Raw genomic sequence first — 24,469 nt, 5'->3', positions numbered from 1 at the left:
AGGATTCAGAACATATATACTTTATAGGGTCAGAAAATTGTATTATGTATAGAAATTACAAACTTATATATACCCTTCTCATACTAAAATAATATTTTCTTGAATTGATGTATTGATACATCAAGGGTGTGAAGCTAAATTCGTCGGCCAAATACGTCCCACAGCACATTTGTCAAATACGTTCCACATACTGTAAAATTCGTTTTCAAAATAATTTAATTAGGTTTTTAATAAAACAAACGCCAAATAAAACGTTTTTATAGGAAAAAAAGTAAACATATCGTCGCCGGGGGATTTAAGTCCTCTATATGCCAAAAATGTATTTCGAGTAAATCGATGTTGATGTTTAACATCATTTTTCTCAGAAACTCGGTAGGTTTTGTGATTTTTTACCGTATGTTTGTTTTGAAATGAAGATTCTAAGGGAAATTTTTTATCTCCCGATCTCATCTAAATCGGGATATTTTTTAACGGTAAAAACAATGATGTTTGCATTTACGCCATCACAAGCACTTTTCCTTGCAAATACATACACGTAGAGCAAAATAGCATTAGAAAAGCAATAAAACACACCTAAAAATTTTAACAAAAAAAAAAAAAAACAATTTATTTATTTACAAAAATAAAATAATAACAAATAAAAAATTAACATCTCAATTTATTTGAGTTAAGGAATAATTTTTGTCTGTTTCAGATATAAAACTAAATAACAATTTTAAATCAGTAATTTTTTAAGACGATTTTTTTTGATTATGCTGATCTTGTAGTATATGTGCGATATGTATTTATTTAGTTTTAGTTGTAAATTACAACAATGAATAGGATCATAAAAAAGTTTTGTTTTGAAGGATATAGAGCAAAACAGACACGATATATATCAGCAACCAGACGAGATAGCCGAAACGGATTACAGATTTGTAAAATTTGGGGTCGAAAACCTAAAGTGGCGTCCTTATCTCAAAATTGTCAAAATGGCGTATAGAGCACTTAAATACCGGGGCGACGATAAGTTAAAATATATTCAGAAAATAAAAATATGAAATAAAAATTAATTAAAATAATTGTATACTTATCAAAAATGGTGGTTAAATATAAAATTTTCAAATGAAAACAACTGACACTTGGAGAATAATTTTTACGATTTTTTTAAAAAACATAAAATTTTGCTCTGTATAATTTTTACGATTTTTTTAAAGAACATAAAATTTTGCCAAAAGTCAGAAGTTATCAAGTGGCTCGAACGGCTATTTGGAGAAGACATGAATCGGGGTACCGGCAGAGTGGAAATAGCCCAGGACTAGTTCTTTCCAAAAAAATATATAGTTTATATGCAATTCCAGCTCTGGATTATTTTTACGATTTTTTGAAAAAACATAAAATTTTGCAGAAAATTCAGAAATTTCCATATGGCTAAAATATCTAAGCAGAGGTGCATTCTGAACATACAGAGTTTTATAAAAATTACAATTTTAAATTTGTTTGAATTTTCAATACCAAAAACAAAGTATAACAAGTAGTCCAACTCTAAAATTTATGTTAAGTTAAAACATTTTTGTTTAAAATTTATGTTGAGTTTAAACATTTTTGTGTTTCAATTATTTTTTGAACGTGGGAACTAATCAAACATTCTAGAGGCCTTATGATGTTGACATTTGTCATCTGTGTATATAATCCAATAAATAAAGTTAATATATTTGACAACAAATTTTAAAATTTGTACAGAAGAACATAGATTAGTTTACAAAAATTATGTTTTCTATGGATACTTCATCGTCCAACTCTGATTTTTTATATGTTGTTATTAAACAAATTTTGGTAAAGGAATAATGCAAATAGAAGATATTGTTTTTAAGATGTCCTTGGCTCGAAGACATTTTTGATATCATTATCCTTATTTTAATTACAGTCTAAAATGGTTAAAATCGTAACGAATTTGGAAATTTAAGGTTTTAAGGTCATTCATAAAATATTTTTCTAGTTTGACGATATAACAATTCAATATCAAATCAACTCAGAATATGTTTGAAAAGTTGGACCTTCCTTGCATAATTTTTGTGGGCCCTTCCATGTCTAATAAATAAATTTAAACATAATTATGAACTTAAAAGCCCTATTTGGCGGGTTCAGTTATATGGGGCCTAGGTGAAATAATATACCGATCTTAACCATTTTCAATGGGTTTCGTCCTGGGACAATAGAAGATCATGTACCAATTTTTTCTGTATGAACCCATGCTAGAAGAAAGCAAGTCAGAACAAATTCTTAAAATGTTTTTGAGTAATCATCAAATAAATTTTCCTCATTAAAGAAAAATGATAATGAAATAATAATAATAAAGGATGAAAGTTTATTTTATAATGATATAGAATTTTGTTAGAAATACCAATATCAAACAACTTTCATCACTAGAAGGTATTTTTAGAAAATCTCAGGAAGAAGCTAGACTTCTGTTCGAACTCTATCGAAATCGTATGAAGAATTCAGGCTGACTTCACTCACATACATAGTTGGCCATTTCGGGATATATTTTTAATCGATAAGAATTAATATATGGTAAACTTTTCTTCTCTCTCTGACGAATGTTTGACCAGTACACATATAATGTAACAACGTAATTCAAAATTTTCGATTAAGATTTCCTTTTGACCTGTTTGAACCCAACGTGTGATGTTAGATTGGTTTTAACGGCAGAAACCAAGAAAAATAAAATATTTATACAGCTTCTATTTTCCGCTAACAAATTATTTATTTTTTGTAAAAAGAAAATTGGTATAACGCAAAATGCATAATTAATTAAAATTAATTAAAAATCAATGCAATTTTCAAATCAATTTTCTTTATGGTAATTTGTCATAGACCTTTTAAAGACTTTACTTTTGTGTATGCAACTAACATTAGTCTATTATGTGGGTTAAGAATTGTTAGTTTTTGCTGTAATTTCCTTCGGGTGAAACTTTAATATTCATTTAAGTACCCAGCAAAAACTAACTTTAAAATTAATTAGAAAACAAAGCTACTACATTCACTACTTATTTATTAGCATTTTAATTAGGGTTCTCAATTATTCGTGTTTAAAATTTTTCAAAAAAAAAAAATTGAAAATACTTTTTTCATTTGAGTAGCCCATTAAATTGTAAAAGATTTTTTTCAAATGATTAAGTAAAATATAAAGAAAACTTCCTAAAAAAAATATGGATATAAACGGGATTTGTGCACATTAACCCAGAAAAGCAGAATACATGCTTTAGAAATGACATCTTAATTCCATCTAAAAAACTATTTTATATGTATTTTTTGCTATCTATAGATTCAGTATTTGTTTTGCAAATATTAACGTACGCCTTTGTTCAATACTTTAATAAAATATTCGTAAAAAGTAACATTAAAATATTATTCAAATATTCGATTAATCAACAAAAATTATTATAATTATTCTTAATTCGAACAATTTTATAAATTGAAAATGTTTTATTCATTCGAAGAAAAACTAAAATTTTCCCCCGAAAATTTGTCATTACCGAGTTTTTGCTTGGTTTTTCTATGTCAGCAAAAAAGTTATAGTTTTACCATGATAACAGACGCTATATTGTTGGCGGGAAATGTAAAAAAATCTTAAAACATGCGCTGTTCAAAAACAAAATTATTGAAATTGTATTAATGTCTCACTAGAAAGATTGTTCATCTGCGCATGTATCGTATGAACAAGCTTGGAACGAGAGCAAGAGTAAATAAAAACTTTCTCCGTTCAGTAAAGTGTTACTTTGTTATATTTCCTATAAACAGATTTTTCTTTAGAAATGGAGAAGAACAGATGGAAAGAATGTAAGAAGCAAAGGTATATTCCACCAAAATGAAAAGTGTTTGTATTTTAGGTAAGCATTGTTTTTAGTGATTTTATGTGTCGGAATGTTTGCTGAACCTTTGGGGGATTCTCAAGTAGTCTAACTAACACTATTATATTCCATTTCTCAATAAAGTTCCGTTCTGTTTGTTTCTCACAAAAGTTTCGAAGTGGTTTCGGGTGAGCGTGCTTTAGTGTTTTTAAGGATACCCTGCTTTTTAATGGTTGTGGCAAGAGTGTGCTGTAGGTGATTTAAATTGAGAATTTTTTGTTTGTTTTGTTTTGGTTTCGATTTCTGTATGTCTGTGTCTGTGTCTAGTGTAGTTAGTGAAATGGAGGAGAGTTGGTCTTGTGTATCTTTGTATTTGTAATAAACGCATGTAATTCGAGCATTGCCTCATATTGTTCATAATGTCTGGAACATTGACGCACGAAACGCAATGTCAAGTTGGCATTTTCAGTTCTTTATTTTAGAATTTTTACTGTATCTCCCTTTTGCAATATATTGTTATTTGAATTTGAATGTTATTTGATGTTTGAAATTTATATTTGCAGGTATTCATCCATTAGGAGCCATTTGAATGCGCCGAATATTAATAAAATAATAAGTAGAATTTTCGTTAGATACACACATTTTTAGTGTAAGGAAAAAAAAAAAGATTTATATTGAAACAATTATATAGTTTTATTTCTCTGCTTCAGCTTTCATTTTTAACCTTCTATTTATTATATACATATGTATATACTTTGATACCGATTTTATCGTTATAAGTTAAATTGTTGTAAGGGGATTTTCCATCTTAATTTACATTGATATACAGCTTATTGCAAGGCATCTACTAGTTATTTAATACGTATTTTGTTGACACCTGCGCATTCTGTAAAACTTGTAATATCATAGAGAAAAAATATATTTTCGTTTTGTCACCATCATCATATATACTCCCCCTATTCGTGATGCAAATTTCTGTATTATTTTTAGCTCCAAATACGATTTGTGGTTTTTATGATAATGCCAGAACCATAATTAACAGAAAAAATTTTGAAACTTTCAGTTTTAAATAATAATAATATATAAATAAATAAATTCACTCAAATATTATTTTAATTTTCCAAATATGTTGTAAACATTGGAAATTTTTATTATTAACTTCAGAATATGTAATTTTTTCTATATTTTGTATTATTATTAAAAAGTTTCCAATACCAGTAATATAATTTATTACTTAAATTACTAAAATATGATGTCCCAAAAACGTTTTGCATTTAATTATGTACTAGTAGGAAATTACTTCGTGTCTATATATTGTTATCCACTGTATTTAGCAGTTTTCTTACCCAGTGTTTTCACAAGAAATTCTAGAAATTCCAATTCATTTCACCTGCATACCTATAGATATATACATATGTATATGTTTTTGATATACATATATGTTTTCCAAAAATTGCTTAATAATTTAGAAATCATGTTTTATTTTTAAATTCTGTAAGGCAAATTAGAAAGAATGAAAAAGGGGCTCCAAAGCTTCACTAAAAACATATTTTTCTTAACGCTTAATTAATGGTGGTCATTGAGAGAAAAAGTATAAACATATACATATGTATGCATATTATCTCATTAGACAACATATTGCTAAAGCCACGAAAGTTTAAATTCCCAAATTTATACAACCAGTTTAAACAAAATGGTATTTAAGATTTTGTATATCCGAATATAACTTATTTTGACTCTTCTCTCCCTTTTCAATTCCATTCCCTTCGTCATTAAAGTATTTTTTCTTACTTTTGTTTATTTGTTCTTTTTAATTCCATTCCCTATGTCATTAAAGTATTTTATCTTACTTTTGTTTATTTGTTCTTATTTTTAAACCCTTCGCTTTGTGAGCAAGGTATACACATATAAAATTGTTATTGCGTTTGAAATTTCTTTAATATAATGTAGTTCTTCTTTTGAATTTTTGTATAATATTGAACCTAGAATTATGAAATGACTTTTTCGTTTTTCACATCTTGGTGAAGTATATATATATATACATATTTAAGATTCGGCACAGCCGAAAATCTTACTCTTACTATTTACTTATATATACTTGCTTCAATTTTACAACAATTTCGTTGCAGAGCAACGTTTTTGTGCATCATTTAAGTAAATAATAAGTTAAAAACAATTTTTATACAACGTTTTTTAAACTTATTATTATGATGTCTAAAACATATTTTTTTTAATTTAATATAAAAACTCAAATATATTTTTATTCCAATAATTTATTCATACAAAGAAAATTGTATTGAATTTTGAAGAAATTGTCTACTGTTGTTGTATTTCTATGCTTTATTATACCCTACACCACTTTAGTGGGGAGGGTATATTGGGTTTGTGCTGATGTTTGTAACATACAAAAATATTCGTCCTATACCCACCTTAAAGTATACCAATCGGCTTAGAATCATTTTCTGAGTCGATTAAGCTATGTCCGTCCGTCCGTCTGGCTGGCTGACTGTCCATGTAAACCTTGTGCGCAAGGTACAGGTCGCAATTTTCAAGATAATTGGATGAAATTTGGCACACACGCTTCTTTTGGCCCAAGGACGAAGCCTATTGAAAATGGTTAAAATCGGTCCATTATTTCGACTAGCCCCCATACAACCGTACCCCCCAAATAGGGCCTTTTGGCTTATAATTAACTTAAATGATCTACTATGTTAACAAAAGTCGACAAAACTTAGTTTTATGGAACTTTAAATGACACTACCGATTTTTGTAATGATCGGGCTTCATTTGACCCTATCCCCCATACAAACTCCCCTTCAGAAAATGACTTAAAGGTCAAAATTCACTTACAAACACTAATAACACTTTTAAATTCTACATAAATAATATTGAAGAAGACTTAACTCCCCCTACCAACATTTTTAAGGATAGGGCCACATTTTGCCCTACTCCCCTTTGGGCCCTCTTAAAAGATCTCTTTTTTTGCCAAAAAAAAAAAAGTAAAAATATTCCGAAATAAAGTTAAAAAAACAAACCAAATGCTTTATTTTTTTAAATAATCCCCATTTTTAACATACATACTTACTGGTGTAGGGTATCATATGGTCGGCTACGCCCGACTATACATTCATACTTGTTTTTTACTGTGACTATGTGGAAATACATGATTGTACACAAAAACTCATCCTAGAATTATTTTTCACCATATGAGCTGTTATTGACAGTCCTGCCATTTATCATACGGCACATACATGGTCAAAGACACTTCTTAGACTATCTTCATTGCGTTGATAGTGTAGGAGTATAATGATTTAAAATTACTCTGCTATTACACAGCAACCAGCGCACAGTGGTTCAGAAACTTTTATTTTTGAAAATAATTTGGTATGTCTGAAATTTCACATGTTATCTGATATTCTATAAATACCAAAATTGCTAAAGCGGAAAAATTTGTTTCAAAAAAGTTTTTTTTTAATAAAAGTGCCCATTATTATTTTAAACATTTAAAATTTCATTGCGATAGTTCCAAATATACCGAATTATTTCCAAAAATAAAAGTTTATAAACCACTGTACAGTCTTGTCAACTCAGCGCTTTTATCGCTGTTTCTAGTGCATTTTCAAAAATAAAGGAGGCAGTAAATTTAACATAGAAACTGTAATTATAACATATAATTTTTTTTAGGAAATTTCGAAATTTTTTTAAAATCATTATAGTTTAAGGTAATTTTAATTGTTTATTATCCGTTGTATTATCTTGAATTAATTCAGGTTTGTGTTGAAGAAAAAAAAACGTTTCTATAGTTTCCATTTCATTTAAGTAAAGTAATGAAAATTTTTTCGATAACATCAAAGTCAAATTCTGAGGGGAGAAAACATTGTGATTTCTATTATTGCAATAGATGTAATAAAAAATTGTTTCATAAACAATGTCAACGTCAAAGTGCAACATCTCCTTATCATTATATAAGTATTAATATCGTTTAATATCGTTTTTAATAATAAAATATGATATCATAATCGCCCTAAAAATGTAATACCGTTTTCGGTGTTACAAGTGGAAAATTTATTTCTTAGTGCTTTTTAAAAGTAATACGCGTTTTTTCATTAATTGTCGGTTTTTGAATTTTTAAAGTTGACAACGCTGACAGCAACCCTAAACAACAACAGAAAGACCAGAAAAGCCACTTAAATAAACAAACTTTTACAGGCTCTTTAAATAGAGCAGTTTATGCGAACTTCCTCTCAATTTTTATTATATTCTCTTATTTTCTTAATATACTTTGTACAGAATTTTATTTTGACCAGGGTTTTCAATTTAAACGCATATATTGTGAATTGGATTAAAATTATTTTTGTTTGTACAAACCAACAGCCAGAATAACAAACATGTATTTATTAAAATTTAGGGTTTGTTTTAGATCAATATATTTTCAGTCAATTTTGGGTCCAAATGAACTAGAAAAATGGTTGGTCTGCGTTTCAACAAGGAAATAAGTTTTGGAAGAATGGTAATAATGTTGTTAGATTTATGATATGACATAAAATATTTCTACACGACATAAGGCTGTTTTGACATAATGATCTACTGGAATGCGTACAGTGATGTATCTTAACTTTATTGATTACAATGTGTTATAAGGTGTGTTTCAGAATTATAAGAACACTTTTTATTATAATATTTTTCTTTAAAATATTTAATAAATTTTATAAATTATTTTGGAAACATGATCATCTTTGAACGTGCTTTTCATCGATGTGCAATTTATCTCCATTTCTTTCGTAATTTCTAATATTTTTCAAATAACAAGTTTGCCTGTGTTTCAAAATTATAAAAACACTTCATTATTTTTTAAAAATTAAACACAATTTTAAAAAATTATTTGGTAATTCGGACTCCCTTATATTTTAGAAGATTAAATATTCCAGAATTCACACTTTTTACTAAAGTTTTTATTATATTTTGATCAATATTTGATGATTCCTGTGAAATTCAATTTTTTCGCAAATTAAGGCTTTCGTACGATGATTTCCTAAGTAAACTCGATTGGGTTGTATCCCCTAAAGACTTTCCGTAGAATTTACATCTAGTTAGCACTGTTGACCACTCTAAAGCAGGTGTATTTTTGGTGTTAAACCAGTTTTTGAAAAATCTTATGTTGGGTATATGGCATTTTCTTGCTGAAAATTTAGTTTTTGTTGGACTTTGTGTCATGAAAAGCACAAAATTAATTTCTAGAGTTCTGACGTAGGACGTGCTGTTAATTTTACATGAATGAAATTGGAATTGGAGTTAGACGTCGGATCAAAAAGCTGCACTAATCATCAGCAACCCATCGCCAAAATTTCTCTTGGGAAAGTGTACTGAATCCTTGCTCATATCTCTCCAATATCCTTATTTTTTATCTGGATTCCACTTTTTTCCTTCGAAAATATAAACTGATGTAAAATTTATAGTTCTTTTCCCATTTACAAAAATAATAGATAAAGTCATACTTGGATGTAATTTGCTTGCATGTTTTCTTTCGCGAACTGGAGCTTTGGAGTAACATGATGGGGTAGAAACCGCGGAACTTTTTTATTTTAAATATTTTGAATTATTTATTTCTGAAATTGTCCTCCACACTGTTATTTTAGGCACTGAAACGCCAATCTGAGCTTTTATATTTCTTAAACTCAAAGTTGAATTGTTCTTTTTGCGTATATTATGGGGTATTTCTCGCTGGGAAAGAGTTTTCTGACATGCTGATCACTTGGTTTGTGCTTAATTATCACGATAAATAAAAAATAACAACTTTCTCAATTCTATACAATTTCTGAGCAATTTGCCTAAATTTCAAAAGTTGGTCTTTTATGGCCGAAATTTTACCTTTTGCAGGGTCAGAATGAAAAAAATCTACATGGTACATCAAAGACACAATTTTTTTCTTTATTTTAGGACCAAGTTTTTTGGCCTACTAAGTTGCATAATTGGTTTTTATTGATTTGGTTTTATAATTATGCAACATTAAAATAACGGAAAACTTCCAGAAATGCAACAACAATAATCTCAAAATTATTTTTTTGTATATGTATAAATAGTAAATGCAAAAATGTATTATTTGTAGATCCATTCAATACTTGAAGAGAAATTCGAAAAATATATTTGTTCTTATAATTTTGAAACACACCTTAATGTGCCACATGTGATATAATTCGTTATTCGTTATTCAGAATAATGTTTAAAGAAGTAGATTGTTTAGAAAATACCATTACCTTGCATTTCATGGCATTTAGTTGTAAGAAGTTACGTTTTGACCAATCAACTAAAAGATCATGTTCAGAATTAATATGCGCCTCAGAATTTTGTAGAGATAATAAGTCAAACGTTGATAAAAGCTGTATATCATCAGCATAGGTATAACATTTCAAGAAATATAATTCATGATAAATGTCATTTATATATAATTTATATCAACAATGAATGATTAATTAATGCCTTACAATAATCCAAAAAAATTAAAATACTAACCAAATCCTTGTCGAAGTTTTCCCTAATAGTTTCCATGATTTCCAGAAGTGTGCCAGTAGTACTAAATCCTTTCCTAAAACCTTCCAAATTTTAGGAACTACCGATGTTGTCAACATCCTGTTAATAATAAATGTTAAGTGTTTTAAAATAGGCAGTATTATGAATTTAAGAAATTTAATATGAATTTGATCAGCACCTACCGCTTGAGATTTGATACTTAAAACTGCATTTAAAACATCAGTTTCCGTAACATTTGCAAAAGTAAATCCTCCAGAGGAAGGTAAATGGTCTAGACCACCATCAGCAGTTCCAGCCATACGGGAAAATTCATTAAACTAGTTCAGTGAAATAGGAAACCGTTCATTTCCTGGAGATTTCACAATTCCTATAGATTTAATCTTGCACCATAACTGTTTCTGATCACATGAAGAAAAAAATCTTAAACAGTACTTCCTGCGAACACCTCTTATGATGGTTTTTAATCTGTTTCTAGCTCTGCGATAAGCTTCAAAATTCCTATCAGACCTATTTTCCATGTAGGCACGATATGTCAAATCTCTAATACGCTTAGCACTACAAATACACTCTTCATTCATCCAATTATGTACAACGCTTTTAACTACTCTACGATTTGGTACATTATCCTCAAACAAACGATTTAAATTGGAATTAAAACATTCTACACTCTCGTCAACATTCAAACTATCATAGACGCCAGAAAAATTCATAGTTTCTAATTGAAGTAAACATTGGTCGTAGCTAAGATTTGAATAATCCCTACAAAGGTATATATCCGGATTTTTAAACTCAGAAATATATGTTATAAATATTGCCGCATGATAGGAATTTAGAGCAGGTATTTGAAATTGATGTTTACTACTAACTAATTCTATGTCAGAGACTAGATCAAAATCTATAAGTGATGTAGATAATTGTTAAGGAGAATAATGTGTGAATAAAGAATTGTGAACTATATATAACGACAGTCGCTCGCAAATTTCGCGAACAATAGCACCATTAATAAAAAGGTTTATATTAAAATCACCCATCAAAATTATATTATTATACCTAGAAAGGAAATTTTCAAGGACCCTTTCACAACAAAGGAATTGACCATTAGGAAGATATATAACACCTAACAAAGCTACTGAATTGTCCTCTAAAATTATCTCCACGAAAAGTGATTCAACATTAACATCATATTGTTCATCAAAAATATTACCAGTCTTTAAATTATTCCGTATGTATAAGCAAACCCCCCCACCTCTACAACCACTTCTATCCTTTCTAAAAAATTTAAAACCAGGAATTGACACAGCCGAATCATATATAAACTCCTTATACCATGTTTCCGTTATACCAACGGCATCAATATCGCAATCCATTATTAAGTTACGAATTTCATCAAATTTAGTGCTATTTTCTCTAGGAACCAAACTCTGTGCATTGAAGTGTAGAATATTAAAGTTTGCAGAGTTTATTACAGCATTAATTTTACTGCAATCAGAGGCAATTTCACCTAAATTCTCACCTAAATTCATCATAAACCCTAAAGTGTGCACAAAAATCAATCATCCCTATTAAAAACAAATTTAACTTATTTAATATATATAAAGGCAACATAATATAAAGGTCGCAAAAAAGCAAAAATAAATTTAAATATATTAAAACATTCAAAATTCATTAAAATTCAAAGTATAAAAAATTAAAAGTTTACGAATGTAATAATTATGATTTAGTGATAAATAATAATAATAGTATTTAATATTACAATAAAATAACTTAAATTTCGTATTTAATATTTTTTTCTTTTTTATATTAAATTAATTAAATATTCAAATTTTAATAAAAAAATTAAAAATTTTAAATAGTTTTAGTAAGTAACAACTACAAGATAACATTATTGTTAAAAATGGCACAAATTGTAATTGCATTTTTTATTTTATTTAAAAAAAAACTAATAAAAAATCATCATTATTGTGCTCAAATATTTTATTTTTTAATTTAGTTAATTTTTTATTATTTTGTTTTTCAGTTTAATTTGTAATACGATTCAATTATTTTAAATTAGCATTTGTATGTATTTATTATGTTTATATAGGTCAAATATGGGCCGATCCTCGGGAAATTTGGGAAAAGGATACATTTTTAAATAACAGTTAGTTTTGTTGAGTTTCATTGCGATACAAATGGTTACAAGTCAATTTTAGACGTTTTAGACATTTTTAGAAGGGGGGTTTGTATGAGGGCTAGGGTCAAATAAGGGCCGATCCTTACGAAAATCTGCAGTGTCATTTATACTTATTTAAAACTTATTTGTGCCAATTTTTAGAGAGATAATAGAATATTTGACGTAATTATGGCATAAAAAGTTCAAATCGGGAGGTACGGTTGTATGGGGGCTAGGTGAAATAATGGGCCGATTTCAACCATTTTCAATAGGCTTCGTCCCTGAGCCAAAAAACATGCTTGGTCCAAATTTCATCAAATTATCTCGAAAATTGCAGCCTGTACCTTGCGCACAAGGTTTACATGGACAGCCAACCGGACAGACGGACGGACATGTCTTAATCGACTCAAAAAATGATTCTGAATCGATCGGTATACTTTAAGGTGGGTATTGGACCAATATTTTTGTATGTTACAAACATCAGCACAAACGTATAATACCCTCCCCACTATAGTGGTGTAGGGTATAATAAAAAGTGAGCGCAGGGAAAATAGGATTTTTTTCTCATATGCGTAGGGATTTTTGAAAAATATCTCCTGGCATCACTGTTTCATATTGAAGATTTTATAATTATTAATATTATCATACCTATGCCTTTTAGATAGTGAAGAGCTTTCCTAGCGTTCCTATTTTATATAGGAATGCTAGGAAAGCTATTTAAGCTGATTTTAATCTTGATATTAATATAAAAAGATTGAATTGAGTAAAATTCATTAAAGTCATCTTTTTGCATGGGCAATAGGGTCGAAAAAAGACCGACCAATACAAAAATCGTTTTAAGTGAGTTTTTTGTAATATGTAGTGATACTGCTGATTCTTTTAACAAAATATATGAACCCTCCATAATTCTCTTAATTGTGTTAAAAATGTAGCGTAAACAACTTTTATGTAAAATAAACCCCTCCACCAAATATTATGGTTATGGGCCCATTTTTAACCTTATTCTCTATGTAAAGCATATTGCAGATGCTAACGGATTTTTCAAAACAAAGTTGTGTTTTACTCATGATTAATCATTACTTTCTAATAAATTTATAAATTTTACGGTTCTAACCCTTCTCCAAAACTTCAAAAACAGCACTTAAATATCATATACATTTTTTAAAGGACATAGCATTTGCTTACTAAATCCGTTGAGAAACATAAAATTTGTTTACATCCGACTAAGTTAAAGACTTAAAGAAGTACTTAAAGGTAACAAATGGTATCACTTTCAGGTATTTATTTTTGTCGCATAGTGTTTTACTAAAGACGAAGAATGTTAAAAATATTTAAAATTCTTTCACTTACAAACGTACTCCTTTAGAGCTAAAAATTTTTAAAAATATGTACTTGTATTTCTACAAAAGTCGTCAGTTTTATAATTTATATGGCCGTTAACCATACTGACGATTTTTTTTAATCATTGAACCTTTGCTGGTTAGCCCTACCCAAAAATGTTAAAGTAAAGTGATATTTTTGTAAATGTCAAATAACTTCGAATGCAGGTGCACATTGTGGAAGTTATATGGAGAAGATTTGCGAAAATTCAATAACCAAAATTAAAAAAAATGTATTATTGAAAAGCTGATATTTCTCTCTATGCAACCTAGTCATTATTTTGTTAAAAACATTACTAAATTTCTTTTTAAATGTGTATGTGTATTAAAGGGTTCCGAAAAACTGCTTTTTAAGAGTAACATGTAGGAATACTTCCCAATCGGTCTGCAGTAATGAACTACACGAGGTGCTTTACTTCAACACCTACCTTAATTCACGGTAGTGATTTTCATGCACAGGTTAAACTTTTAAAAAACATACCATTTCCGCTTTGGCTATCTTCCATGCAAGTGGCTATTTTTGTACATGGTTTTGCCGGTCCATGTACAAGTTCTTTCCTCAGATACTCAAGCTATCTAATTTCTAAACATTTTTGAGTCATTCCAATTTTTTAATTTGACAACTATAAAAAGGTAGGCAACAAATTAAAAAAAAAAAAAATAAATAACAAATTATGTTTGCTTATTTGTGAGTAAAAGATTCTTTAAGCATACATGTACGTTTTTATTGTTTGTTTTACCTGGCATTTCTCAATCGCTCAAGTTTTCAAAAATTATCTATTCTTTAGAAATGTTCCCCTGGTCATTTGGAATACAACCTTACAAAAATTTTAATTTGGCAACACTGCTTAAAAGAGTTTTAACTCTCTGAGAGTAACTGTGTATTGTAATGTTATTTCCCCATTACTCTCTGTGCCACTGTGTGTTTGGATGTTGAACTTTGTGCAGTTTTCGTTTTATTACAAAGTGAATCCTTTTTGTTGTTTGTATCTGGGGGTGTAATGTGGCCCGTAAGGAAGGTGGAAGTTTTAGATGATGACAGAGTGAATAAATGTGATTTTTTACATTGTTGTTGTTGCTTTGGCGACTACTTATATTATATTGTAAGTTTCATTGTATAATAGATACACTCTTTTTGTATTATATACATTTTTTTCGAAAGCAAAAAACACCAACAATATTATTCTGTATTGCCGCTTTAGCAACGCATAGCTTTCATAAAGGACCTTCAGTCGTTATCAGACAAGCGAGTCCATCAGTCGTTGCGTTCCTTAGCCGTGCAAGTAGCCTAGTTCAGTTTAAACAGCAATATATATATACAAGCATACATATAAATGTATATACATATATTTATATATTTGTAAAAAAGAAATCACATTAAAAAGTAGCAACCACACAACTCTACAATCTAAAAACTTGTTATAAATTCGTTCTCACTCAACCTTAAAAACCAATAAAATATTTAAAAATTAAAATAAATTTTATTTATTTGTTGAAGTAAATAGTCAAGCAATCAATTGTTATAAAATTTAAGCAAAAAAGTGTCTAATCGTGAATTCTAATATTTATATCAAATTATATATCAAAAACAGATATAAATCAATTGTAAAAAACGAATACAAAAAACGAATCCTTTTGGCCCCCTCAATTATTTAACAAAAAGTAGCAAAATAAAAGCAACGCGTTTAAGTGCAATCATCACTTTGTAGTCGAGAGCTTTAAAAAGAAAATAATAAAGTAAATTTTAAGCAACATTTTTTGTTACTTCGACGATTTTTAAAGAGCTTCTTACTGAAAAGTTGTGAATTATATTTAATTAAAAAAATAAAAACAATATAAAAATTATAAAAAAATTGCTATTTCTGGCTTTGTTTTTGCAATAAAATACAGAAATAATTTCTAATACAAAAATTTGAGAAACATACTACAACGATTTGTAAATAACAGGATACAAACAAATTCAAATAAACAAGTACTTTTTGGAACAGCTTAAAGGCAGTTAATAAATTTACTACAGGTTAACGCAAAAACACAATCTTCTAAATAATTTCGCATAAACCAGCGGCATTTTGAAAAAGCTGTTGGAAGGAATACATTTTTTTTCTAAAGTGTTTTAAAAAAGCCAACAAAATTTCACACTTTGGAGTAAATCTGTTTTACGTCAAGCAGCCAGCGGAGATTTTTCCACCGCCTACGCAAACCATTAAAGCCATAAGTCCGCCTGTGCCCCAGCCCCCCGCCACCATACCAACGAAAAAACTTGTCGTAAGTATTCCAAATATCTACTCTATTTAAATATGTATACTCGTACAGAAAACACTTTATCTATTAAAACATACGAAAAAATTTACTTTATTGCAAAAATAAGAGAAAATACAGAAAACGCGACTAATACTCATGAAGTATACAAATTAAATACTTTTCTTAATAATGAAAAACACGCAATATTTAGATTTATCTTTGGGGCATTTCTAAAATTATGAAACAGCCTTTGCTATTATATTCCCTTTCCGATTTGGATAATCTAGGTACACACATTATTTCTATAAGTACGAAGCTGGAAGTTCTTCAACTTCAAAATTCATTACGGTTTTGATTTTATCAAGGTTAAAAGTTCACATTTTTAAATTTTTTATTGACATTTGACATTATATATATATATATACTTTCAAAAGTAGACATTACGAGTATATATATATATATCTAGTAATGTCTAGTTTTGAAAGTAGGGTATTTGTAGGGTATTCCTCAGGCAAACAATTCTATGGCTTTATGCATATTGTAGTATATAGGCGAAACTGTTTATCAAGGACCTAAGTCGCCTGTCAAAGACCTAACTGGTGGGAATGTATTAGTAGAAGAACAAAAATAAACACAGTTGTTCAAAAGGTACTACTTTTTTAATTTTCAATAAGCAAATGTACAACATTTCTTTTTTTTCAGTTTTATATAAATTCAAATGTCAAAAAATAAAAAATAATAAATAAAATTTTTTTTTCATTTGTAAAACATAAATTATTTTGGGGTATTAAATAGATTAAGAGTGTCGTAAAAAATAATAAACATTAAGTTGAAGTGATTAGAAAAAATTGAGTGCTAATATCCTCGCAATTTTACGAAGAAAATTTGAAGTTTGGTTTTAGTTTCTCAGAACTCGTCTGCGTAAAGAGAATAAAAATTAGCTAGAAAAAAGTTTAATTCAAAATCAAACAAAAAATTCATTAAGCCAAGTATTTTTTACAAAAACAGGACCACGGAAATAGAAAAATCAAGAATTTAAGTTCGTAATTTTTTTTACGAAAACAATAACGCAAATCATTTGTACAGAAATTCAAGCATATATTTTATCTAAAACATATATATTTTTTATAGTATATAGTATTTTGCAATAATAATACACAGAATTCCTTATTGAATCTATAAGAATTTTGTTAAAAAATATATATTGAATTTAAACAATTTTTTTTTATAGATTAAATGTTATAAACAAAATAAAAATTATATCAATTCATTTTAAGACATTCCAATACTTGTTTTATTTTTATATTTCATATTCTGACATATAAATAAAACTCGAACAAAAACATTTATTGAATCAGTAAAAATATTTTCTGAAAATTAAATTTATTTCAGTAAGATGTTTGTTAGAAACCATTTTCCAAATACAATTATTTATAAAAATCGAAATTAAATTTACGTAAAGAAATGTTAAGAAAAAAATTGTGCATATTTTACTTAATAGTTTTTCTTATCGCTTTAAACACAATATTTAATATTTTTACGCACTACTTAGGTACTTTTGGACAGCGTTTCACTTAAGGTATTTTTAGACTACAATACCTACATAATACTTAACAAAAATATTTGTATCATAATACAATTTTCTAGTGTAAAAATATTTTTTAATTTGATTTTTAATAATACTACTGATTTTTTTGGCATACGGTCGGTATTCATAAATTTTTAAAAACAATTCAAAAACTTTTTATTTTCACACGTATTCGGTATGTATTTTTCAAATACAATAAAAAACAAACAAAAAGTGTAAAATACATTAAAAATAAGAACAAAAAGTGCATAAACACTAAAAAATTGGATAAATAGTATTACAAATATTATAGTGTAAACATAAAATATATTTTTTGGATTGATTTTTTGAAAAGTCTAATTATTTTATAATATTTTTAATTTGAAGTGTATTAATACTCAGTGTTGTAGTCTGAAAATACCCTTCATATTCATGGCAACATATTTGCAAAAAGTTGGATTTAAAAATATTTAAATATTTTGCAACATAATTTATCTATAAACATTTAAGAAGAATGTATGTTTGATTTTTAATCTGCAATATTGAAAAAATAATTTAATTGAGATATATTTACGAAAATTTACAACATTGTTTTTTCAGTTTTAATTTCAACAACAAAAATTTAATGTCCAAAAAAAAAAAAAACTAAATATTTTTTTGTTTGTAAAAATATATTCTTTTCGGACTACTAAATGTATTTAAAGTGTGCAAAACAAAATAATAAAACAGAACTATAAGTGATAAAACATACATAAAAGTGCTATAAGCAACGAATTTTCGTGACAAAATATTGAAGTTTTGAGAGAGAGTAATATTCTTACATATGTGTTGGAATTACACAGAACTTGTCTGTAAGAAGAGAGTAACGTTATTGTTGTAAAAAAACGTCACAGTTTCACTTCTTGATGTTTAAGGGCATTCACAGGATCACACTTTACGTTCGTATAGTCTAATGGAAAAGTAAAATGAAATGTCATCCGTATAACAAAGTCGTATGGTTTATATTTTTTGTGTTTACACGATTGCTATAAAAACAACAAAGTAAGTAGGAATTAGCTGTTTCACTTTTTTGTTTGTGTTTACATAAAATTGAATCCCTATCTAATGCGAGTTGCTTGTTTTTTTTTTTTTTGAAAATATAAAGAGAGCCATACGACTGTAAGATGGTTTTATTTCATATTGCAGTTAGACGATCCCATCCGTACTCTTCTCTTTTTGTTAGGAATAACAATTATCATAACTAAGTTTTGCGACAAATTCATTTAATCATTTATAAATTAATATGATTTAAATTTCGTTCATATTCATATGAACTAAAAAATAAAAACATGTTGGTTATCTAAAACAAATTAATTAATTGTTACGTTTATTTATAACTAAAAAAAATATTTCTCATGTTAATTGGTTACAGCGACCTAATTAATATAAATCTTATAATAATGGTTAAAAATCATTAAATAAGTTTTAAGCTTGATCAAATTTTAATTTAAAATTGTTTAGTTTTAAACTTTATTTATAATTGTCTTTTTCACTTTTAGATGGTGACAAGAACGAAGAAAATATTTGTGGGTGGCCTATCAGCGCCTACCACACTGGAAGATGTCAAAAGCTATTTTGAGCAATTTGGACCGGTAAGTGTATATAACACACGTAATCCAAAACTAAATTCTTCAAAAAATAAAACAACATACATGAAATCGAAGTACCTACTGTGTATGTAAGTCATATACAGACACTATTACGTGATAAAATAAAACAAAAAAATTTAAAGATATGGGGCCTCAGACTCATATTTTGCAAACCGATCGGAATTTTGTTTTAATCTCTGAGGCAAAGTTGCAATTCTTATCATAAAGATAATAATTATGAAGATATAACAATTTCATTGTGGAATTGCACTGCTATTAGTGATGATAACTGTACGTATAAGTGTTATTGATTAATTCATATTACAAATATTAAGTATACGCTCATTTGACATTTTATACTTTTCTGTGCTTAATCACATTAAAAAGGTGATTTTATTTCTGAGGTTTTTGTTGGAAAGGTTTATTTGTTTAGTTTCTCAATTTTAATTCATATAACACCGTAAAATGTGAAATGTTTAGTCGATTTATCATTTATTACTTTATTATATTTACCAACATCTTTTTATAATAATCGGGCTCATAAATTTTATAAAAATAATATATTTTTACAAGTAAAAGACGCCTAATGAATTTATTTAAGCTTTTATATAAATCTACGTCTGTCTATTTGTCTGTTATAAACATTTTTATAAAAAAAAAATTATAAAAATAATATGTTTTTACAAGTAAAAGTCGCTCAGCGAATTTATTTAAGCTTTTATACAAATCTATGTCTGTCTATTTGTCTGTTATAAACATTAAAGTGGCCAAAAATAGTAAACATGGGAGGTGCAATTTTTCAAACATATACTGAGTTAATTAGTATTTGATATTTTATGAATGTCTTAATATCTTGAAACCTTAAAGGTGACAGCTAGAAAACGTTTTAAAAACTATAAAAATCGTTGATTTATTACAAATTTATGTCTCTTCTCGGCCTCCGTTTATTCTATTTCGAAAATACACTGTGACGATAAATACAGGGCTACATAACACTATGGCATTTATTTATTTTAACCATTTTAGACTGTAATTAATAAATATGTGTCGTAGTATGACAATATTTTATTTGAAATAGTATGGTTTTAAAATAAAGAAATAAAGATCTTAAAAACGGTATCTCCAATTTCCATTATTTCTTTACTAAATTTCTTTTATAATATCAATAACAACATATAAAACTAGTAAAATCCCGAATCTTATATACCCACCATCAAACCGTATGCAGCAAATGGAATGCTCTCCTATATACATTAGGCTAATATTATTAAGAGATTTTGTCTTGTAAGAAACCTACTTCTATGTATCGAATGTCATAGCTATTCGCATTTTAAGCCAGTAATGTGCGATAATGTCAATTTGTAAAAAATTAAATCCGGTTGTCTGTATTGGAGTTAGATGAAGTCTTAGTACGATTTTAATAAAATTTAGTGGAAATATTTTCCTGACTTTGTAGATTATGTCGACTAATTTTATTCAAATTATATTTACTGTTGTAACCTATGACGCTATCGGAAATTTCGGGTAGACGGACATTGCTTTATGGGCCAGAGAGTGATGTTGTTATGAGAGATATAACAGAAATGAATTATGTACCTTTAGCTCTATTAGAAAGAAAAAATGCAACATTATCTGTAGTGGAGTTAAAAAATTAAGATTTGAAAACGTCATTGCATAAAAAAATAATACATTATATCTCGAAAACAACTAATGTTATGAGAAAATATGCCTCAACCTAAATGTAGGAAATTAAATTCTCTATCTACTTCCAATACCTCGCTTAGCGCACACGATATTTTCAGTGACTTTCCTTAATAATTGTGCTAAGGAGAAACTATGTGCCAATTTTCTTTTAGCTTAGTTTAGTTAATGGATATCAATAAAGGATAAGAAAATCTTTCTCCCAACTTATCTTTCAATATAAATTTAATAACTAGAAACAAGTTATCGGCTTTTTAAAATCCTACCTTTAGTTATTGGCAAGTTGTAATAATAAGGATAAATGTTATAAACAAAATAGGAATTATATCATTTTATTTTATTACATTCCAAAGCTTGTTTTATTGTTGTATTTCATATGCTGACATATAAATAAAACTTAAAACAAAAACATTTGAATCAGTAAAAATAATTACTGAAAATTAAATTTATTTCAAAAAAGTGATGGTTAGAAAATACTTTCCTTCATTGTGAAAATCAAACAAATTCGTTATAAACCCAAAATGCATATTGAAAATCTAAAAACAGAAAATGTATTTTCAAAAGACATTCGGTTCAAATTTCATCGCTATACATGTATTTAAAATCAGCCTAATATGCAGATATGGTCAATTTTGGACTGATGAAATTTGGTAGGAATATTTTATCGTTGGACCGATTGTTGTTGTAAAATTTAGCGCCTACATTTTCCTTCATGTAGAACTTGTTTTTGTCGAATTTTATTTGGCTACTGCTACTTGTAAACTGTATTCTGGGTTCCAATTGTATTGAGGCTATTTAAAAAATTGGCCGACATTGTGCTTTTTCAATACTTTTCCAGTATCAATATCTTTTAGCTATTTTTGAAAGCTGCAATTCCAAGTTAAAATCAATATTTGAAACACATCGACGGTTAAATCACCTTTTGATTTTGCTGACGTTTTTACTAGTAAAGCGTTAATTTACTTTTTACTTTTGTTGCAAGGATTTGCTGGAAAAGTACATGAACAGACCTAATATCAAAACAAGTAGGAAAGTATAGTCGGGCATGGCCGATATACCCTACAATATGAGTATATTTTTAAAATTTTTATTTTTTATAAAGAAACTTTTACGTTGAATATTACCATAATTCCAAAATATTTAAGAAATTTATTGATAAAAAAACTAAAATTTCTGAATGAGGCTTTATATAGGTCAAATATGGGCCGATCCTCGGTAAATTTGGGAAAAGGATATATTTTTAAATAACAGTTAGTTTTGTTGAGTTTCATTGCGATACAAATGGTTACAAGTCATTTTTTGACGTTTAAGATATTTTTTGAAGGGGAGTTTGTAAGGGGGCAAGGGTCAAATAAGGGCCGATCCTTACGAAAATCTGCAGTGTCATTTATACTCATATAAAACTTATTTGAGCCAATTTTTTACAGAGATAATAGAATATTTGACGTAATTGTGGCATAAAAAGTTCAAATCGGCAGGTACGGTTTCAACCATTTTCAATAGGCTTCGCCCCTGTGCCAAAAACATGCCTGGTCCAAATTTTATCAAATTATCTTGAAAATTGCGGCCTATACCTTGCGCACATGGACAGCCAGTCGGACAGACAGACGGACATGTCTTAATCGACTAAAAAAATGATTCTGAATCGATCGGTATATTTTAAGGTGGGTATTGGACCAATATTTTTGTATGTTACAAACATTAGCACAAACGTATAATATACTCCCCACTATAGTGGTGTAGGGTATAACAATGCGTACATACGTGGAACATGGATGTTTTGTATATCATCTTGAATATTTACGATCACCAACTTCATTAATGCTTTTAAAAAAAACTATGTATGAAGCTTGAAGAAACTATTTGTCGGATATAGTGGGATTATGTTTAAACTGCAAATTTTTTTTGTGACTTTCGGGAAAACTGTCTTTTAATTTTGCAAATATTGTTAATATTGGAAAATAAAAATTTAATGTTTGATAGCAATTTATAACTATGTATATTATTGCTTTAATTAATTAATAACATAAATTTAAGTTTTCGATAAATTTGATACATTGGTGTATAAAATAATAATTTAAAATAATTATTTCATATTTAAAATTTAAGGAAAATTTTAATTTCTTAACTATGTAAATTTGATATTTCACCTAAATTTTTGGGATTTAGACTATACCATTAAAATATTATTTGGACATATTTTTATACCCTACACCACTCTACTATACTTTTCCTATACCTTAAAGTATACCATTCGGATCAGAATCATTTTCTGAGTCGATTTAGTCGATGAACCCCCGAATTGGGCTTGTAAACTTTGTAATCAAACTACAGGTCGAAATTTTAGAGATAATTCAATGAAATTTAGCTCATGATCTTCCGTACCGTAGACGAAGCCTATTGAATTAGGCTTCTCGACAAAAAGCTGTAAAACCAAGTTCTATACTAGGCTTGATGACCTTCATGAACTGTATAATTATAGGGCCTCATTTGACCCTATCTACTATAAAAAGACCCCGGTTTTATGGGGAATAATTGACCGATTTCCACCATTTTCAATATCGTTCATCCTTGGGCGAACGTCAAATTTTTTCAAATTATTTTGAAAACTGCGTGAAGAGTAAAATAATTTAAAAAATATTTTTGGGTGATGCAAGCATCAGCACAAGCGCACAATACCCTCCCAACTATAATAATAATAATTTAAAAAATACATAAAATTTCTAAAAACTTAAAAATAATATTAACCCTTGTACAATGCATTTAAACAATACTTTATATATCAGAACAGAAAGTACTAAATAATCAGGGATAATAACTTACTTTGGTAACAACTTCTGATATCAACGATGAAAAAACTTTTAAATAATTTTTCATAATCCTAGTATTAGTTTTGCTGATTCCGAATATAAAACGTTGAGACGTTAGGAATAGTGGCTCCCTCTGCCGATAGGACTACGATTAAATGATATATTTTTAAAAATTTTACAGCTTAGTTAATATTTTAGAATTTTAACATGGTGGGTGATAGAAAAAGTCAGATTTCAGTAATAAAAATCATAATAAAAATTTTCACAAACCTTCAATTCATTGGCTGAGTAATTTAAATGTCTTACACAATATACACATCGGAAAGAATTGAGAATAAAATGAGAGAAATAAAAACTAGTTAACTACCAAATATAAAAATAATCATCTAAATAGCCAAAGATATATTTACTTCTATATTTAGAAAATTTAAAATTTGGCACGAAATGTTAATAGCACTTTATTACTTGGAGTGAGTTATAGAAAACGAGGGTGGTAATCCTTTAAACATTGCACATATGTATGCATGTTTGTATTTAGTTTAAAATGGGTTTTCTTACTTTAACAACAAGTTCATTCAAAATCAAATTAATATTTGTTTACTTATTACTACGCTTGTATGTGTTAATATG

The 24,469-nt window shown here is 27.9% G+C and overlaps 1 protein-coding gene across 14 annotated transcripts in view; it reads left to right on the top strand.

Annotated features, from left to right (window-relative positions):
* The window catches only part of LOC111691012 (RNA-binding protein Musashi homolog Rbp6), a 275,440-nt gene that overhangs the window by 116,195 nt on the left and 134,776 nt on the right, over nt 1–24,469 (top strand). For all 14 annotated transcript variants that reach the window (XM_046953188.1, XM_046953186.1, XM_046953197.1 and 11 more), the window contains one exon: nt 19,239–19,331. In XM_046953188.1, coding sequence (XP_046809144.1) covers nt 19,239–19,331 — 93 coding nt within the window. The remainder of the gene's footprint in view (nt 1–19,238; nt 19,332–24,469) is intronic.

The sequence above is a fragment of the Lucilia cuprina genome, chromosome 5, assembly GCF_022045245.1.
Source record: "Lucilia cuprina isolate Lc7/37 chromosome 5, ASM2204524v1, whole genome shotgun sequence".
NCBI classification, from domain to species: Eukaryota; Metazoa; Arthropoda; class Insecta; order Diptera; family Calliphoridae; genus Lucilia; species Lucilia cuprina.
Note: the sequence above shows the minus strand (reverse complement) of the source record. Positions and strands in the feature narration are given on the sequence as shown.